Source organism: Arachis ipaensis, chromosome B2 (genome assembly GCF_059453495.1).
Source record: "Arachis ipaensis isolate K30076 ecotype BB chromosome B2, ASM5945349v1, whole genome shotgun sequence".
In the NCBI taxonomy this organism is placed as follows: domain Eukaryota; kingdom Viridiplantae; phylum Streptophyta; class Magnoliopsida; order Fabales; family Fabaceae; genus Arachis; species Arachis ipaensis.
In genome coordinates, this window is record NC_142437.1 from 77894633 (window position 1) to 77916936 (window position 22304).

General features: G+C 38.1%; 3 protein-coding genes and 1 non-coding gene across 4 annotated transcripts; 1 reads left to right on the forward strand and 3 right to left on the reverse strand.

The window, feature by feature from the left end:
* The first annotated feature begins 13092 nt into the window (after positions 1-13092).
* Positions 13093-13200, forward strand: LOC148574492 (small nucleolar RNA R71). The gene has a single exon (XR_015906204.1). It is a non-coding gene; the product is annotated as a small nucleolar RNA R71 (small nucleolar RNA).
* Positions 13201-19628: 6428 nt separating this feature from the next.
* LOC107610983 (uncharacterized) lies at positions 19629-20198 on the reverse strand. Its single transcript, XM_016312954.2, has one exon. It carries the CDS (start codon positions 20196-20198, stop codon positions 19629-19631), a length of 570 nt encoding a protein of 189 aa, XP_016168440.2.
* A 36-nt stretch (positions 20199-20234) lies between these two features.
* Positions 20235-20729, reverse strand: LOC107610984 (uncharacterized). The gene has a single exon (XM_016312955.1). It carries the CDS (start codon positions 20727-20729, stop codon positions 20235-20237), a length of 495 nt encoding a protein of 164 aa, XP_016168441.1.
* Positions 20730-21730: 1001 nt separating this feature from the next.
* Positions 21731-22036, reverse strand: LOC107610985 (glutathione S-transferase T3-like). The gene has a single exon (XM_016312956.1). The coding sequence runs from the start codon at positions 22034-22036 to the stop codon at positions 21731-21733; it is 306 nt and encodes a 101-aa protein (XP_016168442.1).
* Positions 22037-22304: the final 268 nt, after the last annotated feature.

The window sequence follows — 22304 nt, forward strand, 5'->3', positions numbered from 1 at the left end:
CCAATCCCCGGCAACGGCGCCAAAAAATTGATACGCGAAAATTCAGATTTCACGTATAACCGGCAAGTATACCGGGTCGTATCAAGTAATAAAACTCACTAAGAGTGAGGTCGATCCCACGGAGATTGGTAGATTAATCAACTTTAGTTAAATGGTATATTTAGTCAAGCAAACATGGTTTTGATTTCATAATATTTGTGATTTTTTAACATAATTGCAAAAGCTTAAATGACAAGGAATTTAAAGAACTAAAATAGAGAAAGAAAATAAAAGTGAATAACTGAAACTTAAAGTGCAAGAAACTTAAATGACATGGAAAATAAATTGCAAGAAAGTAAAGGTTGCAGAATTTTAAAGAGCAGAAGAGTAAATTGCAAGAAATAGATAAACAGAATGTAAATGGCAAGAATGATAAATTACAAAAAGATAAAAGGGAATTGGGTAATGGGTATTCAAAGAACTAAAGAACAAAAAAAATGAGAATTAATGATGGAGAGATAATTAGGGATCAGAGATGCAAATTCTCATGAATTGATGTTGACCAATTCCTTCTCAATCATGGGTATAGATCCATGGCAAATTGTGGGTAATTGAGTCCCAATCTCTTGGTAACTCAATTTCTCTCAACACAACCAATTGCCACTCTCGTGATCTAATTGTTCATGAGAAGAGATGAAGTTCAATTTCTAATCCAAGCCACACAACTTCCAGAATCTCAACTAAGGGAGGTTACATCTCACATACCAACCCAAAGTGTATTGATCAAAGAAATCATGAAAGGATGAACTCTAAACTGAATTATGTAGCTCCTTTCTCAAGTTCACCACATAATTCATATAGATTCAATCCCTCTCTTGATGGTGATTAAATCTGTGAAGAACAAGAGTTTCCTCTTAGATGAACCACTTGAATTGAGAAGAAAAAGAAAAGTTATCAACCCATTCAAATGAGCAGAGCTCCTCCCCCTAATGAAAATGGGGTTTAGTGAATCATAGCTCTAAATTCAACAACAAGTGCAAAAGTAAATATTAAAATGGAATAGTGAATAATATTGAAGAATGAAGAAGAAGTTCTTCAAAACTGAAATTCAAACTTGCAAAAGAAAACCAACTTCCTCCCTGCTATGCTTCCCAAATCGGGAGTGTAGTACAAAGCAGAGTAAAAAAAGCTAGCAAAAGTAACTACTATGATGTAAATGTAAAAGTGTCTAAGAATCTCTTCTAGTACAAAACTATTCTCTATTTATACTATTCCTAAAACTTCTTGAAATTCTCCTTTTGGGTTAGCAATTTGGGCCTTGCTCTTGTTGATTTTGCTTCATGAGAAAATTCTTGTCAAACAGAGGAAACAGGGCTCATTTTCATTGATCTGGCCCAATGGCCTGGCGTTATTGGCAAACACACCAGCCTTGGTGCACGTTGGCAACGTGCATGATAATTTCCTGGGAGTGGGACATGGTGCTTGGGCGTTGTTGCCCAAGTGGTTGCCCTAGTTGTTGCCAAACACTTGCTTGTTCTTCACTTTTTATGCTTGATGTTGCCTGAACTTTCAGCTTCAATCCTTTGCTTCAATATAAATTATTATATATCATTAGAAAGCTCTTGATGTCTACTTTCCAATGCCACTGAAATCACCTCATTTGGACCTTCCTAGCTCAAGTTATGCTCCATTGAAAAGGGCAAGGTCAGGCTGCCTTGGTTGGGCATTTTTACCAAACACGCCACTAACAACGCCCTCAAGAACTCCTCTAGCCCAAATTTCTTGGCCTGGGTGTTGTTGCTGGAGTTACCAAGGAACACGTCAGTTCATCTTGGCCCTAGCAACATGTTCGACCCCCTCTCTTGGCTCATTCATTCTTCCTTGAATCTCAACCTCATTTCCTTATTTTTTGGGCCTAAAGATGACTCTGATTCGAGCTTCCATTTCAAGCTTCACTATGAACTATTATATATCGTTGGAAAGCTCTAAATTTCAGCTTTCTAACGCAACTGAAAGCACTCAAATTGGATCTCTGTAGCTCAAGTTATGTTCCATTGAAGAAGGCAAGGTCAGGCTGCCTGGCGTTGTTGCCCAAGTTGTTGGCAAACACGCCAGCAACAACGCCCTTAGTGTCTGAGGCTCTAAATAAAGCCAGCTTTTGAGTCTTCAAATAAACTCCAATCCCATGCTATGATATATGGTTGGAAATCTCTTGATGTCTACTTTCCAATGCCACTGAAATCACCTCATTTGGAGTTTTCTATCTCAAGATATGCTCCTTTGAAGAAGGCAAGGTCAGGCTACCTTGGCTGGGCGTTTTTGGTGAAGTTGTTGGCAAACACGCCACCAAAAACGTGCTCGACCTCCTCTGGCCCAAGTTCTTGGCTTTGGCGTTGTTGTGGGTGTTGCCAGGGAACACGCCAGTTCATTCCCTGCCTGGCAACGCTCTCGATCACCTTTTTGTGGCTCATTCATGCCTCCCTAACTCTCAACTCCAAAATATGCCCAAAATTCCTCTTTTCTTCTTTTTAGCTTATTTTGTGCTCTTTTGCTTCTTTTTCTTCTTATTTCCTACAAAATTTATAAAATCAAAAGATCAAGGAAATATACCATTTAAGCACAAAAGAATGCAATAATTAAGCACTAATTATAAATTTCTTGTATGAAAAAGCATAGAAAAACATGACATGGTGACATGTCATCAAGGGACCTGAGCAAAAATCAGATTCAGACGCTGAAAAAGGACTGCAGATGCTGTTGGATTCTAACCTCCATGCACTCGAAGTGGATTTTCTGGAGCTACAGAAGCCCAATTGGCGCGCTCTCAATTGCGTTGGAAAGTAGACATCCTGGGCTTTCCAGCAATATATAATAGTCCATATTTTGCCCGAGATTTGATGGCCTAAATAGGCGTTCCAAGTTAGCTCAAGAATTCTGACATTTACGCCGGAACTGGCACAAAAACTGGAGTTAAATGCCCAAACTGGCACAAAAGCTGGCGTTTAACTCCAAGAAAAGTCTCTACACATGGAAGCTTCAATGCTCAGCCCAAGCACACACCAAGTGGCCCCGAAAGAAAATTTCTGCATTAATTACTGATTTCTGTAAATCCTAGGCTACTAATTCTCTATAAATAGGACCTTATACTATTGTATTTTAAATGGGGGGACACATCTTTGGACGTTTAGTCCCTAGACCTTGGAGGCTGGCCATTCGGCCATGCTTACACCATTATCACTTTTGTATTTTCAACGGTGGAGTTTCTACACACCATAGATTAAGGTGCGGAGCTCTGCTGTTCTTCATGAATTAATACAAGTACTATTATTTTTCTATTCAACTCAAGTCTATTTCTTCTCCAAGATATTCATTCGCACCCAAGAACATGATGAATGTGATGATTATGTGACACTCATCACCATTCTCACCTATGAACGCGTGCCTGACAACAACTTCCGTTCTACATGCAAACAAGCTTGAATGTGTATCTCTTGGGTCTCTAATCTAAGATTAGAACCTTCGTGGTATAGGCTAGAATTATTGGCGGCCATTTCTGAGATCTTGAACGTCTAAACCTTGTCTGTGGTATTCTGAGTAGGATCTGGGAAGGGATGACTGTGACGAGCTTCAAACTCGCGATTGTTGGGCGTGTGACAGATGCAAAAAGATTAATGGATCCTATTCCAATATGATCGAGAACTGACAGATGATTAGCCGTGCGGTGACAGCGTGCGTAGAACATTTTCACTGAGAGGACGGAAAGTAGCCATTGACAACGGTGATGCCCAACATAAAGCTTGCCATGGAAAGGAGTATGAATGATTGGAAGAAGGCAATAGGAAAGCAGAGGTTCAGGAGGAACAAAGCATCTTCATACGCTTATCTGAAATTCCAACCAAAGAATTACATAAGTATCTCTATCTTTATTTTATGTTTTATTTATCTTTTAATTATCAATTCTCCATCACCATCTGAATTCGCCTGACTGAGATTTACAAGGTGATCATAGCTTGCTTCAAGCCGACAGTCTCCGTGGGATCGACCCTTACTCACGTAAGGTATTACTTGGACGACCCAGTGCACTTGCTGGTTAGTTGTGCGGAATTGTGTCAAAGTGTGATTCACGTTTGAGAGCTCCAAGTCCCTTTGGCGCCATTATTGATGATCACAATTTCGTGCACCAGTATCTCCAAGATCCATTGAATCAAGATGGATTTCAGCATCTAGTATCCATGATAAATAATTGTTTCCAGATATATCAAGAGTATTGAATTCAAGATGAGATAGCTTCGACATAATGAAAATTTGTTACCTGAGTCTTCCTAAATTTTGATAAGAGTTTCGTGCTAATAACGTGTTGTAAAATAAATAAATAAAGAAGATAAAATAATAAATAAAAGACTCTAGTATTAATATTAGCCAATATAAATTAACTCAATATAATAAAGATAATTTATATATATCTACTAATATAAGTAGTATCGTATGTAAGGAAGAAGAGTATAAAAGAGAGAGAATATTGTTATTGATTGTTATTGCTATGTTGTTTCAATCGTTGCTTCTACTATTTATACATGTGACAAGCTTTTGATTTCAACCTTCATTAATCTTAAACTTGCCTTGAAAAGTTATTCCTTCAGCATAGGAAAGATTAGCCGCCCAATTTCATAAATGGGCATTCAATACCTTCTTATCACAACATGTTACTATTATACATATTCAGTGAAGAAAATGATGAATTAAATAGCCGCAATAGTACTATTGATACAATAATATTCGAATTCGTAGTCTTTAAAAGATTTGACCAATCAAATTAGTTTTAAGAAAAATATAATTACAAGTTAAATTGTCTTTTCGTTAACTAGATGATGATGTGTCGTGAGACCTGATGACATGGTAAATTAAATTTATGTAGAATCAAATTAGATTTTAAAAATATATGCGCATGTCATTTTCATTCTTAAAGTTTTAAAAGAGTGAGCCAAATTAATATATGGATAAATCTCTCTTAAATGGATACAAATTAAGGTTTCGGAGGATAAGTGGGTATTAATAAAATACAAAGTATAATGGACTCAGTTCTAGAATTTATTAAAGATATCATAACTGAAGGGAAAGAATGGAATCAATAGAGATTCATAGGAATTTTTCCACGGCAAATCAGTGATCAAGTACACCAATAAGTTAGGCTTCACGAGATTGAAGATGATGAGGGAGAAGCAGTTTAGAAATGGATAAAATATTTTTTGTCCTAACTTATCACTGTTTAATCCTTCGTCATCGCTTAAATGAGAATTCATTCTCTTTCCAACCACCACCTTTTGAATTTTCTTTAATTTCTCGATAGCAGTTTTAGTTTTTTTAGACTTCCTTCAGTTTTAGTTTTAATTTCTCGACAGTAGTTTTAGTTTTTTTAGCATCTCCTCAAGAGTTATATCAACATTAAATAGCCGATCTTTTCCATAATAATCATCTTCACTATCACTAAAATGAAGATAAGAATCAGCCTCATAATCCAAGTCATCAGAGTCATCCTCCTCTTTACTATTCTCCCCATCAACAACATTCTGAACCACTTCTTTAACATTTAAATGGACATCAACCATTTTCTAAATTTGGGCCTCCACATCCACCTCCCTACTTTGAGCCTCCACTTCAATATTTTAGGCCTTTCTAATGTTACTTGACCCACTATCAACATCTACACACTCTTCCTCAATAGCCTTACTCCCACTCCTAACATCTAAATAACCAATGTCATAAAAGAAATCATGAGCGACTGAAGTCTTATCTACTACATACAAGTCAACCACCATTTTTTCAATTCCTATATTTGCCATTTTGATTGTTTATTTATCACCCCTCAACAACTTCAACCCTTCTAATCCTAACTCAGCATCTAACCACATTACCCTAATGTTCTCAACAATGTACCCAAGTTTTTCAATCACATCATACGCCTCCATAAGACCATCTCCAGTAGGGAACTCATCCCAATTTTTATTTATCAATGTTCTGAAAACTGGACCGGACCGACCGGTTGGACCGGTTTAACCGTGAACCGACAGCATTAACGGTCCGGTCAGACATATAAAACCGCTAATCAGAAAACCGGCAAAAAATCATTGAACCGGACGAGACCCGGTCGGTCAGACCGAACCGGAACCCGGCCGGTTTACACAAAAGAGGGTAGTTAATTCGTTTCTTTCTCCCGTTCTCCCTTTCTTTCTTTCAGTCAGAGAAATCAGTCAAATCACACCAACGCAACCACAAAACCCTAGCACTGTAAGCGTACACTGCCACAAGGAGTGGCATACTGCCGCCGTCCGTCGCACTCAAACTTCGCCATTCATCATCTAGCTTCCCTCGTGCTCAAAGTCTTCAACCCCTGTTCGTTGTCACCGATCGCGGTTGCTTCCTCGAGCTCGGCGTCCGTCGTCTTTGTCTGCTCAGCCGCACTTCCGTCGCCGTTTGTTTGCCGTTCACGTTCGCGTCTTCGTTCGCGTTCGCTCGGTGGTACGCAGAAATTGTGATTACACTTTGATTATGTAGAATTCATCGATATTTCTTTCCCTGGTAATGGCGCCAAAAACATGATGCCAATACCATGGTTCACAACTTCGCACAACTAACCAATAAGTGCACTGGGTCGTCCAAGTAATACCTTACGTGAGTAAGGGTCGAATCCCACGGAGATTGTAGGTATGAAGCAAGCTATGGTCACCTTGTAAATCTCAGTCAGGCGGATATAAAATAGTAATGGGGTTTTCGAAAATAATTAATAAAATAGGGATAGAAATACTTATGTAAATCATTGGTGAGAATTTCAGATAAGCGAATAGAGATGCTTTCGTTCCTCTGAACCTCTGCTTTCCTGCTATCTTCATCCAATCAGTCTTACTCCTTTCCATGGCTGGCTTTATGTGATACATCACCACTGTCAATGGCTACTTTCGGTCTTCTCTCAGGAAAATGATTCAAATGCCCTGTCACGGCACGGCTAATCGTCTGGAGGCATCACACTTGTCAATGGTTTCATCCTATCCTCTCAGTGAAAATGGTCAACGCACCCTGTCACGGCACGGCTATTCATCTGTCGGTTCTCGATCATGCTGGAATAGGATTTACTATCCTTTTGCGTCTGTCACTACGCCCGGCAATCGCGAGTTTGAAGCTCGTCACAGTCATTCAATCATTGAATCCTACTCGGAATACCACAGACAAGGTTTAGACTTTCCGGATTCTCTTGAATGCCGCCATCATTCTAGCTTACACCACGAAGATTTCGATTAAGAGATCTAAGAGATACTCATTCAATCTAATGTAGAACGGAGGTGGTTGTCAGGCACGCGTTCATAGGGAATGATGATGATTGTCACGTTCATCACATTCAGGTTGAAGTGCGAATGAATATCTTAGAAGCGAAATAAGATGAATTGAATAGAAAATAGTAGTACTTTGCATTAATCTTTGAGGAACAGCAGAGCTCCACACCTTAATCTATAGAGTGTAGAAACTCTACCGTTAAAATTACATAAGTGAAAGGTCTAGGCATGGCCAAATGGCCAGCCCCCTAAAACGTGATCACAGGATCAGAATACAATCCAGGATCCAGGATGTCTAATACAATAGTGAAATGTCCTATTTATAATAAACTAGCTACTAGGGTTTACAAAAGTAAGTAATTGATGCATAAATCCACTTCCGGGGTCCACTTGGTGTGTGCTTGGGCTGAGCTTTGAGTGTTGCACGTGTAGAGGTCCTTCTTGGAGTTGAACGCCAGCTTTTGTGCCAGTTTGGGCGTTCAACTCTGGTTTTGGATCCTTTTCTGGCGCTGGACGCCAGATTTGGGCAGAAAGTTGGCGTTGAACGCCAGTTTGCGTCGTCTAAACTTGGGCAAAGTATGGACTATTATACATTTCTGGAAAGCCCTGGATGTCTAATTTCCAACACAATTGGAAGCGCACCATTTCGAGTTCTGTAGCTCCAGAAAATCCACTTTGAGTGCAGGGAGGTCAGAATCCAACAGCATCAGCAGTCCTTCTTCAACCTCTGAATCTGATTTTTGCTCAAGTCCCTCAATTTCAGCCAGAAAATACCTGAAATCATAGAAAAACACACAAACTCATAGTAAAGTCCAGAAATGTGAATTTAACATAAAAACTAATGAAAACATCCCTAAAAGTAACTAGATCCTACTAAAAACATACTAAAAACAATGTCAAAAAGCGTATAAATTATCCGCTCATCACAACACCAAACTTAAATTGTTGCTTGTCCCCAAACAACTAAAAATAAAATAGGATAAAAAGAAGAGAATATACTATAAATTCCAAACTATCAATGAAACATAGCTCCAATCAGATGAGCGGGACTTATAGCTTTTTGCCTCTTGAATAGTTTTGGCATCTCACTTTATCCATTGAGGTTCAGAATCATTGGCATCTATAGGAACTCAGAGTTCATATAGTGTTATTGATTCTCCTAGTTCAGTATGATGATTCTTGAACACAGCTATTTTATGAGTCTTGGCCGTGGCCCTAAGCACTTTGTTTTCCAGTATTACCACCGGATACATAAATGCCACAGACACATAAGTGGGTGAACCTTTTCAGATTGTGACTCAGCTTTGCTAGAGTCCCCAATTAGAGGTGTCCAGGGTTCTTAAGCACACTCTTTTTTTTTTCTTTGGACCTTGACTTTAACCGCTCAGTCTCAAGTTTTCACTTGACACCTACACGCCACAAGCACATGGTTAGGGACAGCTTGGTTTAGCCGCTTAGACCAGGATTTTATTCCTTTAGGCCCTCCTATCCACTGATGCTCAAAGCCTTGGGATCCTTTTTATTTATCCTTGCCTTTTGGTTTTAAGGGTTATTGGCTTTTTTCTCTTGCCTCTTGGTTTTAAGAGCTTTTGACTTTTTCTACTTGCTTTTTCTTTTTTTCTTTCTATTTTTTTTCGCCTATTTTTTTTTCTGCAAGCTTTGTTCTTTGCTGCTTTTTCTTGCTTCAAGAATCATTTTTATGATTTTTCAGATTATCAAATAACATGTCTCCTTGTCATCATTCTTTCAAGAGCCAACATATTTAACATTCTTAAACAACAACTTCAAAAGACATATGCACTGTTCAAGCATACATTCAGAAAACAAGAAGCATTGTCACCACATCAATATAATTAAGCTAAGTTCAAGGATAAATTCAAAACTCATGTACTTCTTGTTCTTTTGAATTAAAACAGTTTTTATTTAAGAGAGGTGATGGATTCATAGGACATTCATAACTTTAAGACATAGTTACTAACTACTAATGATCATGTAATGAAGACACAAACACAGATAAGCACTTAACATAGAAAATGAAAAACAGAAGAAATAAGAACAAGGAATGAATCCACCTTAGTGATGGTGGCGTTTCCTTCTTGAGGAACCAATGATGTCCTTGAGCTCTTCTATGTCTCTTCCTTGTCTTTGTTGCTCCTCCCTCATTGCTATTTGATCTTCTCTTATTTCATGGAGCATGATGGAGTGCTCTTGATGTTCCACCCTTAATTGTCCCATGTTAGCACTTAATTCTCCTAGGGAGGTGTTGATTTGCTCCCAATAGTTTTGTGGAGGAAAATGCATTTGAGGCATCTCCGGGATTTCATGGTGATGAGCTTCCTGCGCCTCTTGAGCTCCATGAATGGGCTCTCTTGCTTGCTCCATCTTTTTCTTAGTAATGGGCTTCTCTTCCTTAATAGGAATGTCTCCTTCTATGAAAGCTCTAGCTGAGTAACATAGATGGCAGATAAGATGAGGAAAAGCTAGCCTTGCCATGGGGGATGACTTTTCGGCTATTTTGTAGAGTTCATTAGAGATGACTTCATGAACTTCTATTTTCTCTCCAATCATGATGCTATGAATCATGATGGCCCGATCCACAGTAACTTCAGATCGGTTGCTAGTGGGAATGATTGAGCATTGAATGAACTCCAACCATCCTCTAGCCACAGGCTTGAGGTCCAATCTTCTTAGTTGAACCGGCTTGCCTTTGGAGTCAATCTTCCATTGAGCTCCTTCCACACATATGTCCATAAGGACTTGGTCCAACCTTTGATTAAATTTGACCCTTCTAGTGTAGGGGCGTTCATCTCCTTGCATCATGGGCAAGTTGAACGCCAACCTCACATTCTCCAGACTAAAATCTAAGTATTTCCCCCGAACCATTGTAACGTAGTTCTTTGGATCCGGGTTCTTACTTTGATCATGGTTTTTGGTGATCCATGCATTGGCATAGAACTCTTGAACCATTAGGATGCCGACTTTGTTGGATGGGATTTGTTAGAACTTCCCAACCTCTTCTTTGAATTTCATGTCGGATCTCTGGATACTCATTTCTTTTGAGTTTGAAAAGGACCTCGGAGATCACCTTCTTCTTGGCCACAACATCATAGAAGTGGTCTTGATGGGCTTTGGAGATGAACCTTTCCATCTCCCATGACTCGAAGGTGGAAGCTTCTGTCTTCTTTTTCCCTTTCTAGAGGATTCTCCGGTCCTAGGTGCCATCAATGGTAATGGAAAAACAAAAAGCTTATGCTTTTACCACACTAAACTTAGAATATTGCTCACCCTCGAGCAATAAAAGAAAGAATAGAGGAAGAAGAAGAAGAAAATATGGAGAAGAGGGGTGAAGTGTGTTTCGGCCAAGTAGAGAGGAGAGGGTTGTGTTGTGTGAAAATGAGGAAGAATAGAGGGCTATATATAGGGGAGGGAGGGGAGTTAAGGTTTGGCCATTTAGGGTAGGTTTGGTTGGGAAGAGTGGATGGATGTGAGTGGTGAAGAGGTGATGGGAAAGAGAGATTGAGGTGATTGGTGAAGGGTTTTTGGGGAAGGGTGTTTATGGGATTGTGTTAAAGAGAGGTGAGAAGAAGTGAGTGGAGGTAAGTGGGGATCCTGTGGGGTCCACAGATCCTGAGATGATCCTGTCGGGTCTACAGATCCTGAGGTATTCAAGGATTTACACCCTTGCACCAAATTAGGCATGCAAAATGCCCTTGCACGCAACTCTGGGCGTTCAGCGCCAGGTTGGTGCCCATTTTGGGCGTTCAACGCCCATTTACTGGCCATTTCTGGCGTTGAACGCCAGAACTATGCTTGTTCTGGGCGTTCAGCGCCCAGATACTGCCCATTTTGGGCGTTCAGCGCCAGAACCATGCTCTGTTCTGGCGTTGAACGCCAGACAGATGCTTCCTCCAGGGTATGATTTTTCTTCTGCTGTTTTTGATTCCGTTTTTAATTTTTTTTGTTTATTTTGTGACTCCACATGATCATGAACCTATAAAGACATATAACTAAGAAAAATATAGTTAGATAAATAAAAATTGGGTTGCCTCCCAACAAGCGCTTCTTTAATGTCAATAGCTTGACAATGGGCTCTCATGGAGCCTCACAGATGTTCAGAGCATTGTTGAAACTCTCCAACACCAAACTTAGAGTTTGGATATGGGAGTTCAACACCAAACTTAGAGTTTGGTTGTGGCCTCCCAACACCAAACTTAGAGTTTGACTGTGGAGGCTTTGTTTGACTCTGCTTTGAGAGAAGCTTTTTATGCTTCCTCTCCATGGATGCAAAGAGAGATCCTTGAGTTGTAAACACAAGGTTGTCCTCATTCAATTGAAGGATTAATTCTCCTTTGTCCACATCAATCACAGCTCTTGCTGTGGCTAGGAAAGGTCTTCCTAGGATGATGGATTCATCCTCTTCTTTTCCAGTATCCAGGACTATGAAATCAGCAGGGATGTAAAGGCCTTCAACCTTTACTAACACGTCCTCTACTTGTCCATAAGCCTGTTTTCTTGAATTGTCTGCCATCTCTAATGAGATTTTAGCAGCTTGCACCCCATAGATTCCCAGTTTCTCTATTACAGAGAGGGGCATGAGGTTTATTCCTGAACCAAGGTCACACAGAGCCTTAAAGATCATGGTGCCTATGGTACAAGGTATTATGAACTTTCCAGGATCCTGTCTCTTCTGAGGTAATGTCAGTTGATCCAGATCACTTAGTTCATTGGTGAACGAGGGAGGTTCATCTTTCCAAGTTTCAATACCAAATAATTTGGCATTCAGCTTCATGATTGCACCAAGAAACTTGGCAGTTTGCTCTTCAGTAACATCCTTATTCTCTTCAGAAGAGGAATACTCATCAGAGCTCATGAAGGGCATAAGGAGGTTCAATGGAATCTCTATGGTCTCTAGATGAGCCTCAGAGTCCTTTGGTTCCTCAGAGGGAAGCTCCTTATTGATCACTGGACGTCCCAGGAGGTCTTCCTCCTTGGGATTCACGTCCTCTCCTTCCCTTACAGGTTCGGCCATGGTGCTTATGTCAATGGCCTTGCACTCTCCTTTTGGATTCTCTTCTGTATTGCTTGGGAGAGTACTAGGAGGGATTTCAGTGATCCTTTTACTCAGCTGGCCCACTTGTGCTTCCAAATTTCTAATGGAAGACCTTGTTTCATTCATGAAACTTGCAGTGGCCTTGGATAGATCAGAGACTAAGTTTGCTAAATTAAAAGTATTTTGTTCAGAGTTCTCTGTCTGTTGCTGAGTGGATGATGGAAAGGGTTTATTATTGTTAAACCTGTTTCTTCCACTATTGTTAAAGCCTTGTTGAGGCTTTTGATCCTTCCATGAGAAATTTGGATGATTTCTCCATGATGAGTTATAGGTGTTTCCATAAGGTTCACCTAAGTAATTCACCTCTGCTATTGCAGGGTTCTCAGGATCATAAGCTTCTTCTTCAGGAGAAGCCTCTTGAGTACTGTTGGATGCAGCTTGCATTCCATTCAGACTCTGAGAAATCATATTGACTTGCTGAGTCAATATTTTGTTCTGAGCCAATATGGCATTCAGAGTATCAACTTCAAGAACTCCCTTCTTCATAGACGTCCCATTACTGACAGGATTCCTCTCAGAAGTGTATTTAAACTGGTTATTAGCAATCATGTCAATGAGTTCTTGAGCTTCTGCAGGCGTTTTCTTTAGGTGAATGGATCCACCTGCAGAAGTATCCAATGACATCTTTGATATCTCAGATAAACCATCATAGAAGATATCCAAGATGGTCCATTCTGAAAGCATATCAGAAGGACACTTTTTGGTCAGCTGCTTGTATCTTTTCCAAGCTTCATAGAGGGATTCACCTTCTTTCTGTCTGAAGGTTTGAACATCCACTCTAAGCTTGCTCAGCTTTTGAGGAGGAAAGAACTTGGCTAAGAAAGCCGTGACCAGCTTATCCCAAGAGTTCAGGCTGTCTCTGGGTTGAGAGTCCAACCAGATTCTAGCTCTGTCTCTTACAGCAAATGGGAAAAGCATGAGCCTGTAGACTTCAGGATCCACTCCATTAGTCTTAACAGTATCACAGATCTGCAAGAATTCAGTTAAGAACTGAAAAGGATCTTCAGATGGAAGTCCATGAAACTTGCAGTTCTGCTGCATCAGAGAAACTAATTGAGGTTTCAGCTCAAAGTTGTTTGCTCCAATGGCAGGAATGGAGATGCTTCTTCCATGTAAATTGGAATTAGGTGCAGTAAAGTCACCAAGCATTCTCCTTGCATTATTATTATTTTCGGCTGCCATCTCCTCTTCCTGTTCGAAAATTTCTGAAAGGTTATCTCTGGATTGTTGTATTTTAGCTTCTCTTAGTTTCCTTTTCAGAGTCCTTTCAGGTTCTGGATCTGCTTCCACAAGAATGTTCTTGTCCTTGCTCCTGCTCATATGACAAAAAAGAGGGCACAGAAAAATAATAATAATAGGGATCCTTTTTACCACAGTATAGAGGTTCCCTTATGTGAGTAGAAGAAAAGAAGAAGAAATTCGAACACAGATAGAAGAGGGGGTTCGAATTTGGTGAGTGATGTGAGGAAGAGATCTTAGTAGATGAATAAATAGATAGAATAAGATGAGAGAGAGAGAGAGGATTTTCGAAAATAATTTTTTTTGAAAAAGAGTTAGTTGATTTTTGAAAATAGTTTTTGAAAAAGGTTAGTGGTTTTTCGAAAATTAAAATGAAAAAATTAAAATTTTAGTTAATTAAAAAGAAATTTTTGAAAAAGAGGAAAGATATTTTCGAAAATTAGAGAGAGAGAGAGAGAGAGTTAGTTAGGTAGTTTTGAAAAAGATAAGAAACAAACAAAAAGTTAGTTAGTTAGTTGAAACAAATTTGAAAATCAATTTTGAAAAGATAAGAAGTTAGGAAGTTAGAGAAGATATTTTGAAATCAAATTTTTTTGAAAAAGGTAAGATAAGAAGACATTTTTGAAAAGATATGATTGAAATTAGTTTTTGAAAAAGATTTGATTTTTGAAATCTCAATTAATGACTTGATTCACAAGAAATCACAAGATATGATTCTAGAACTTAAAGTTTGAATCTTTCTTAACAAGTAACTAACAAACTTTAAATTTTTGAATCAAAACATTAATTGATGATGTTATTTTCGAAAATATGATGTAAAATTAAGAAAAAGATTTTTAAAAAATATTTTTGGAATTTTCGAAAATAACTAAAAAAATTTGAAAAAGATTTGATTTTTTGAAAAAGATTTTGAAAAAGATGAGATTTTTAAATTGAAAATTTGATTTGACTCACAAAAACAACTAAATTTTAAAAAGTTTTGAAAAAGTCAAATCTAATTTTCGAAATTATGAGAGAAAAGAGGAAAAGATATTTTTTTTTGAATTTTTAATGATGAGAGAGAAAAACATGAAAACTATGCAATGCATGAGAATTTCAGATCAAAACATGTGATGCATGCAAGAATGCTATGAATGTCAAGATGAACACCAAGAACACTATGAAGATCATGATGAACATCAAGAACACATTTTTGAAAAATTTTTAATGCAAAGGAAACATGCAGGACACCAAACTTAGAATTCTTTAATGCTTAGCCACTAAGAATTCAAGAATGCATATGAAAAACAAGAAAAGACACAAAACATGCAAATGCAAAGATCAAACAAGAAGACTTACCAAGAACAACTTGAAGATCATGAAGAACACTATGAATGCATGAAAATTTTCGAAAAATGCAAGATGCACATGCAATTGACACCAAACTTATAACATGACTCAAGACTCAAACAAGAAACAGAAAAATATTTTTGATTTTTATGATTTTCTAATTTTTTTGGATTTTTTTCGAAAATTATTTGAAAGACAAAAATAAGGATTTTAAAATTTTTAATATGAATTCCAGGAATCTTGCCATGTTAGTCTAAAGCTTCAGTCCAGGAATTAGACATGGCTCACTAGCCAGCCAAGCTTTCAATGAAAGCTCCGGTCCAAAACACTAGACATGGCCAATGGCCAGCCAAGCTTCAGCAAACATAGATACCTCTCATGTATACAACAGCTGATATTTCATCCAACTTCATATACTTATGAGTGGAAGGCTCAGTCCAAAAGAATTTAGACATGGCTTTACAGCTAGCCAGGCTTCACATGCTTCATGAAACACTAGAATTCATTCTTTAAAAATTTTGAATAACAAATATATTTTTTTTTTCGAAAACAAAAGAAAAATTTTTGAAAGATTTTTTTTTGAAAACTTTTTGAAAACAGAACAAAAAGAAAATTACCTAATCTGAGCAACAGGATGAACCGTCAGTTGTCCAAACTCGAACAATCCCCGGCAACGGTGCCAAAAACTTGGTGCGCAGAAATTGTGATTACACTTTGATTATGTAGAATTCATCGCTATTTCTTTCCCTGGTAATGGCGCCAAAAACATGATGCCAATACCATGGTTCACAACTTCGCACAACTAACCAGCAAGTGCACTGGGTCGTCCAAGTAATACCTTACGTGAGTAAGGGTCGAATCCCACGGAGATTGTAGGTATGAAGCAAGCTATGGTCACCTTGTAAATCTCAGTCAGGCGGATATAAAATAGTAATGGGGTTTTTGAAAATAATTAATAAAATAGGGATAGAAATACTTATGTAAATCATTGGTGAGAATTTCAGATAAGCGAATAGAGATGCTTTCGTTCCTCTGAACCTCTGCTTTCCTGCTATCTTCATCCAATCAGTCTTACTCCTTTCCATGGCTGGCTTTATGTGATACATCACCACTGTCAATGGCTACTTTCGGTCTTCTCTCGGGAAAATGATCCAAATGCCCTGTCACGGCACGGCTAATCGTCTGGAGGCATCACCCTTGTCAATGGTTTCATCCTATCCTCTCAGTGAATATGGTCAACACACCCTGTCACGGCACGACTATTCATCTGTCGGTTCTCGATCATGCTGGAATAGGATTTACTATCCTTTTGCGTCTGTCACTACGCCCGGCAATCGCGAGTTTGAAGCTCGTCACAGTCATTCAATCATTGAATCCTACTCGGAATACCACAGACAAGGTTTAGACTTTCCGGATTCTCTTGAATGCCGCCATCATTCTAGCTTACACCACGAAGATTCCGATTAAGAGATCTAAGAGATACTCATTCAATCTAATGTAGAACGGAGGTGGTTGTCAGGCACGCGTTCATAGGGAATGATGATGATTGTCACGTTCATCACATTCAGGTTGAAGTGCGAATGAATATCTTAGAAACGAAATAAGATGAATTGAATAGAAAATAGTAGTACTTTGCATTAATCTTTGAGGAACAGCAGAGCTCCACACCTTAATCTATGGAGTGTAGAAACTCTACCGTTAAAATTACATAAGTGAAAGGTCCAGGCATGGCCGAATGGCCAGCCCCCTAAAACATGATCACAGGATCAGAATATAATCCAGGATCCAGGATGTCTAATACAATAGTGAAATGTCCTATTTATAATAAACTAGCTACTAGGGTTTACAAAAGTAAGTAATTGATGCATAAATCCACTTCCGGAGCCCACTTGGTGTGTGCTTGGGCTGAGCTTTGAGTGTTGCACGTGTAGAGGTCCTTCTTGGAGTTGAACGCCAGCTTTTGTGCCAGTTTGGGCGTTCAACTCTGATTTTGGATCCTTTTCTGGCGCTGGACGCCAGATTTGGGCAGAAAGCTGGTGTTTAACGCCAGTTTGCGTCATCTAAACTTGGACAAAGTATAGACTATTATACATTGCTGGAAAGCCCTGGATGTCTAATTTCCAACGCAATTGGAAGCGCACCATTTCGAGTTCTGTAGCTCCAGAAAATCCATTTTGAGTGCAGGGAGGTCAGAATCCAACAACATCAGCAGTCCTTCTTCAACCTCTGAATCTGATTTTTGCTCAAGTCCTTCAATTTCAGCCAAAAAATACCTAAAATCACAGAAAAATACACAAACTCATAGTAAAGTCCAGAAATGTGAATTTAACATAAAAACTAATGAAAACATCCCTAAAAGTAACTAGATCCTACTAAAAACATACTAAAAACAATGTCAAAAAGCGTATAAATTATCCGCTCATCACTCGGCATTCACCGTTCGCGTTCACTCGCTGTTCACCGTTCGAGTTCGCATTCGTCTGGAAGCCACGTTGCTCTGCTTCAAACTCTGCGACCAACCCGCGCCTCCACTCAGCCGTCGAACTGCTCTCTGTTGTCCCCGCCGTGAGTTTCCTAAACCCGCCACCAGACAATACACTCACACAACACCAATACTCTTCTTCAAACTCTGCAACTTCTGATTTCTATTACAATAAGTAATTATTTGATTTGGTAGTGGTTTGGATTTTTTCATAGACTAAATTAAAGTTACAATAGTTATGTTCTCTTCTCTATCACATTGAAATTAAGCATTGAATTCTCTTATTTCGTTTTAATTTTACCGCACTCAACATGTTTGATGAAATGCTTTAACCATATTTCTGGTTGGTTTTATAATTTCTAGCTTTTAGAAACTAAGTTGATTGCATGTGAAATTAGAATAATTGGATCATAGTAATTAGGAAATTTTAGCTGTACAAATAGCATCTTTGCAGAAAACATATTAGCATGATGATTCCACTTGCATTAGTGTTCTTCTGGTAAAATTTTTTAACTGTTATTGTGAACTTGTTAATTTGCTAATTGTTCTTGTGTTCTTCTGTTACTTTTAATTTTTTTTGTTTTGTTGTGATTTTTTGTTCTTGAATTTGTTAAGTTGATAATTTGGTAAATTGTTGGGCTGCTGTTGTTTTAATTTGTCAAATTGTTAGGTTGCTGCGACTTAATTTGTTGGATTTTCTATTTAGGTCTTGTTCTTGTTTATTTGCTAAATTATTGTTGTGTATTTATTGTTTATTTGCTGGATATTGGTGATCATTGTCTTTGAGATTATTTACTATGCAGGTTTAGTGTCATATTGTCATCACTGTTTTGGAATGTTTTATAATGTACTCATGTTTGTTGCTGTTTTGTAATTGCTGGTTGTAGGTTTAGTGTGATTATTGGTTAATGTTTTGTAATGTTTGGTGCTAAATGCTGATTGTTGAGTTCAGATATGGTTGTTTATTTTGACTTAGGTAAAGGGACTTATGGTCATTTTTTCCTGCCTTATACCGATTCAGATGATTATTTTCAAAGGATGAGCACTTATTTATGTATCGTGAGAAACTGTCTTTCTGTGTGTTATGAACATTTGGTGAAGCCTGTATTGTACCTACTCAAAGCTTAGTTTTACCAAATGGTCTTCAAAACAACTCATCCAAAATGCTACTGCACAAATCCAAGTCTATTGTCTCTAAAAGCCTGTATGCACCTTCATTTGGTGAAGCCTTTCTAGCACTAGTCCACTACCAACTTTGTTATTAATAATGTTATCAACTTTATTTATCCGAGTACTATGTTTATTTTTTAGTTGGATTTATGATAATTCATTTGATATTCTTCCTATTCTTGTCAGATATTTCTTTTAACATTTTGTGTACTGATGAGGGATTGTACTTACTTGGTATCATGCTTTCATCTGGCAATTTTGCATTTAATATAAAAAAGGAAAATCCTAAGAGAGTAATTCACCACTCCATTAGAAAAACTTCATACTACCTTATACCCTCAACTTAATACTTGCATATTTATAATTTATTTATTATTCTATTTTAAAACGGTTTTTTCGGTTGAACCACTGGTTAGACCGATTGGACTAGTAAACCAGTGAACCAGTAACTAAAGCGGTTTGATGACCGGTCCGGTTCTCAGAACCTTGCTATTTATGGTCCACCTGTCATAAAAAGTAACTCCACATCAGTTTTGCGTCATAAATAGTAAATAGAAACTCAAAGCATCTTTCTCTTCTCCATTAGGAGGAACTAACTTTAGTCCCTGTTGTGGTCTCACTTAATTAATTAATTAAAATACTTAAAATTAATGTAACTAATTTTTTTCAATTATATAAATTAAATTTATAAATTTAAAAATAATTCACTATTAAAAGATATTAATATTAAATAAATTCATATATAACAATAATACACAATATATAATTTGGGATTACACTAATTTGTAAAATTAGTTAATACAAAAAAAACATAATTAAGCTCTATAGTTGACGACAAGCATTGTGAAATCGCCATATGTGTTCAATCAAGTCCTCTTTCAATTGTCTATGCTGCTGCCTATTTCGAGGTTGGGCATTTCTTTGGAGGAATTAATGGTATGGTGAAAAATCTTCTTCTCCCAGCTGAGGTTGTGATAAGCCATTTTCGACATCATCATACTCTAAGCCTTGGCAAGCTTTCAACAATCATATTATGCAATATAATACAAGCTCTCATTATGTTGGCAAGCTTCTTCTTTTCCCAAAAGCGAGCTGGACCACGTATAATTGCAGAGCGTGCTTGCAACACTCCGAATGCTCGCTCCACATCTTTTCTTTGCCCTTCTTGGTATTGTGCAAATAACTTGCGTTTCTCCCCTTGTGGCTTTGAGATTGATTTGACAAATGTGGCCCATTCAGGATAAATACCATCTGCTAAATAGTATCCCATAGTATAATTATTACCATTAATAGTATAATTTACCTTCGGAGCACGGTCATTTAGAATATCATCGAACACTGGAGAACGATCTAACACGTTGATATCGTTATTTGAACCAGAAACTCCAAAGAACGCATGCCATATCCAAAAGTCTGAAGATACTATAATATCAGGTACTATGGTTGCAACCCCACGATAACCACTCATGTACATACCTTTCCACACCTTTGGACAATTTTTCCATTGCCAATGCATGCAGTCAATGCTACCCAACATGCCAGGAAAGCCACGACCCTCCGCCATTTGTAGCAGGCGTTGTACGTCATTTGGATTTGGTTTTCACAAGTATTCATCCTCGAACACCAAAATGACACCTTCAACAATTTTTTCCAAGCATTCAATTGTAGTGCTCTCGCCTATGCGCACATAATCATCAACAGCATCAGCTGCTATGCCATATGCTAACATCTGTATGGTAGCGGTACATTTTTCGAGTGGTGACAAGCTTCTTCTTCCAGTTGTATCAACCCTCTGTTGGAAATACGGATAGACGTTTGAGAGAGCGTCTACTATCCGAAGGAACACATGTCTTCTCATTCGAAATCTCTGTCGAAAAATGTCAGCATTATACACCGGTTCATCTGCAAAGTAATCTTGAAAAAGGCGATCATGTCCTGCTTCTCGATCTCTGTTGATCCATCTACGAGGAGTTGGGATAAAGCTTCTATCGATATCTTCTTCTTCTGAATCTTCGAGTAAACACTCATTGATCCAATTATCTATGAGTGTGTTATCTTTCCGTCTTCTTTTGCCATACAAAGCCTCATTAAACATATCATCAAAATTTCTAGCCATATCTAGAAATGTAATTTTTAGTTCTCTTTCGAGGTGAGAAACAAGAGTTGAAGTGGAGTTGCAGAGTCATTGATAGTTAATATTTATAAGTGTGTCTGCAATAAGTACCTACTCCTCAACGGCTAGTTTAACAATAGCTACTTAACGGCTAGTTTTGCAACGGCTGGTTTTGCAACGGCTACTTAACGGCTAGTTTTGCAACAATCACTTTCATGAACAATAACGGCACAATAATATTGACTAATTTAAAAAATTACATCAGAAATAAATAAAACAAACTACATCACATACTAGTAATACGCAATAAAAATAAGAACATACTACATAACTCTACGAATACAAGGAACCATTAAGTAAACCACTTGGCGATTATTTTCTCACATGCAATCTCATGAAGAGCTTGTCGTTTTTCACTCATTGTAAACGTGTCAGCATTAAGTATTTGCATATCCATTTCCCTTTCCCTTTCCTTGGTCATCCTTTCCATTTCCCTTTCTTTTGCATTTATCTCCATTTCTTTAATATACCTCTGAGTTTGTAATTCTTGTTCTTTCATTGCCGCTTGAGCTTGTAATTCTTGTTCTTTCATTGCCGCTTAAATTTGTAACTCCTTCTCTTTGATTGCCATAATCTTTGTTCTATGTTTCCTCTCCTCTTCTTTTTCTTTTTCTTTTTCCCTATCCATTAGTTCCTTTTTTTCTAACATTCTTAATATCTTTCATGAGAGATAATTTTTTAACAACTGATAATTTCTTTTTGCTAAAATCTTCAGACATTTGTGCTTTTCCCTTACCTTTTTGCTTGCTCTTCTTTGATCCTTGTGGGCGAACGGGAGAGTCCACACCGGGTTCATCAGCCAACGGTGTTTCTGGGTTTGATGAGGATGAGTATGCTCCAGTTGCACTAACCTTGGTTCTCTTTGAGCCGCCACTCTGTGTAGGTAGTTGGCTTCTCCATTTTTGCTCCAAGCAAAGCATGTTTCAATGCCTCTCAAAAGTGAATTTTTGACCATAATTTGTGGAATAAAGTTTATTGGCCAACTCCTTTATATCATCAGCGTTCGAACCACTCCTAATGTTTCGACTAGCTTGATCATAGCAACTAGCAAATTGTGCAACAGCCTTGTTAATCTTATACCATCGTTTCTTACATGCAACTACCCCCCTTGTCATGTCGGAGCAAAATTCTACACAGTAGCTATGAATTCGACTCCAAAATGTTTCCCCCTTTTGATCGGTACCAGCTATAGGGTCAGTTGAAACATTAAACCATGCACTGATCAGCATCTCATCCTCTTTCCAATGCTAGTGTCGAATACTATCTTGCCTCCGATCTTCAATATCATCATCATTGAGGTTGATAGCATCTAATCCACGAGGGTTGGCAAAATCTGAATATTGCGAATTTGGACTACATTGTATAGGAGTCTGAGAGGATGGGTTAGAAGAGCCACCAACACCAGATGAGTTATGTCTTGATGCACTGAATTGAGTTGGAAATGGCACGAAAGTTGGAGTAACATTTCTGATAGAGGGGTTAAATATAGATGAAAAT

Coding starts and splice junctions, on each gene's coding strand:
- LOC107610983 (XM_016312954.2), bottom strand. CDS start 20,198: ATGGCGGAGGGTCGTGGCTTTCCTGGCATGTTGGGTAGCATTGACTGC.
- LOC107610984 (XM_016312955.1), bottom strand. CDS start 20,729: ATGTTTAATGAGGCTTTGTATGGCAAAAGAAGACGGAAAGATAACACA.
- LOC107610985 (XM_016312956.1), bottom strand. CDS start 22,036: ATGCTGATCAGTGCATGGTTTAATGTTTCAACTGACCCTATAGCTGGT.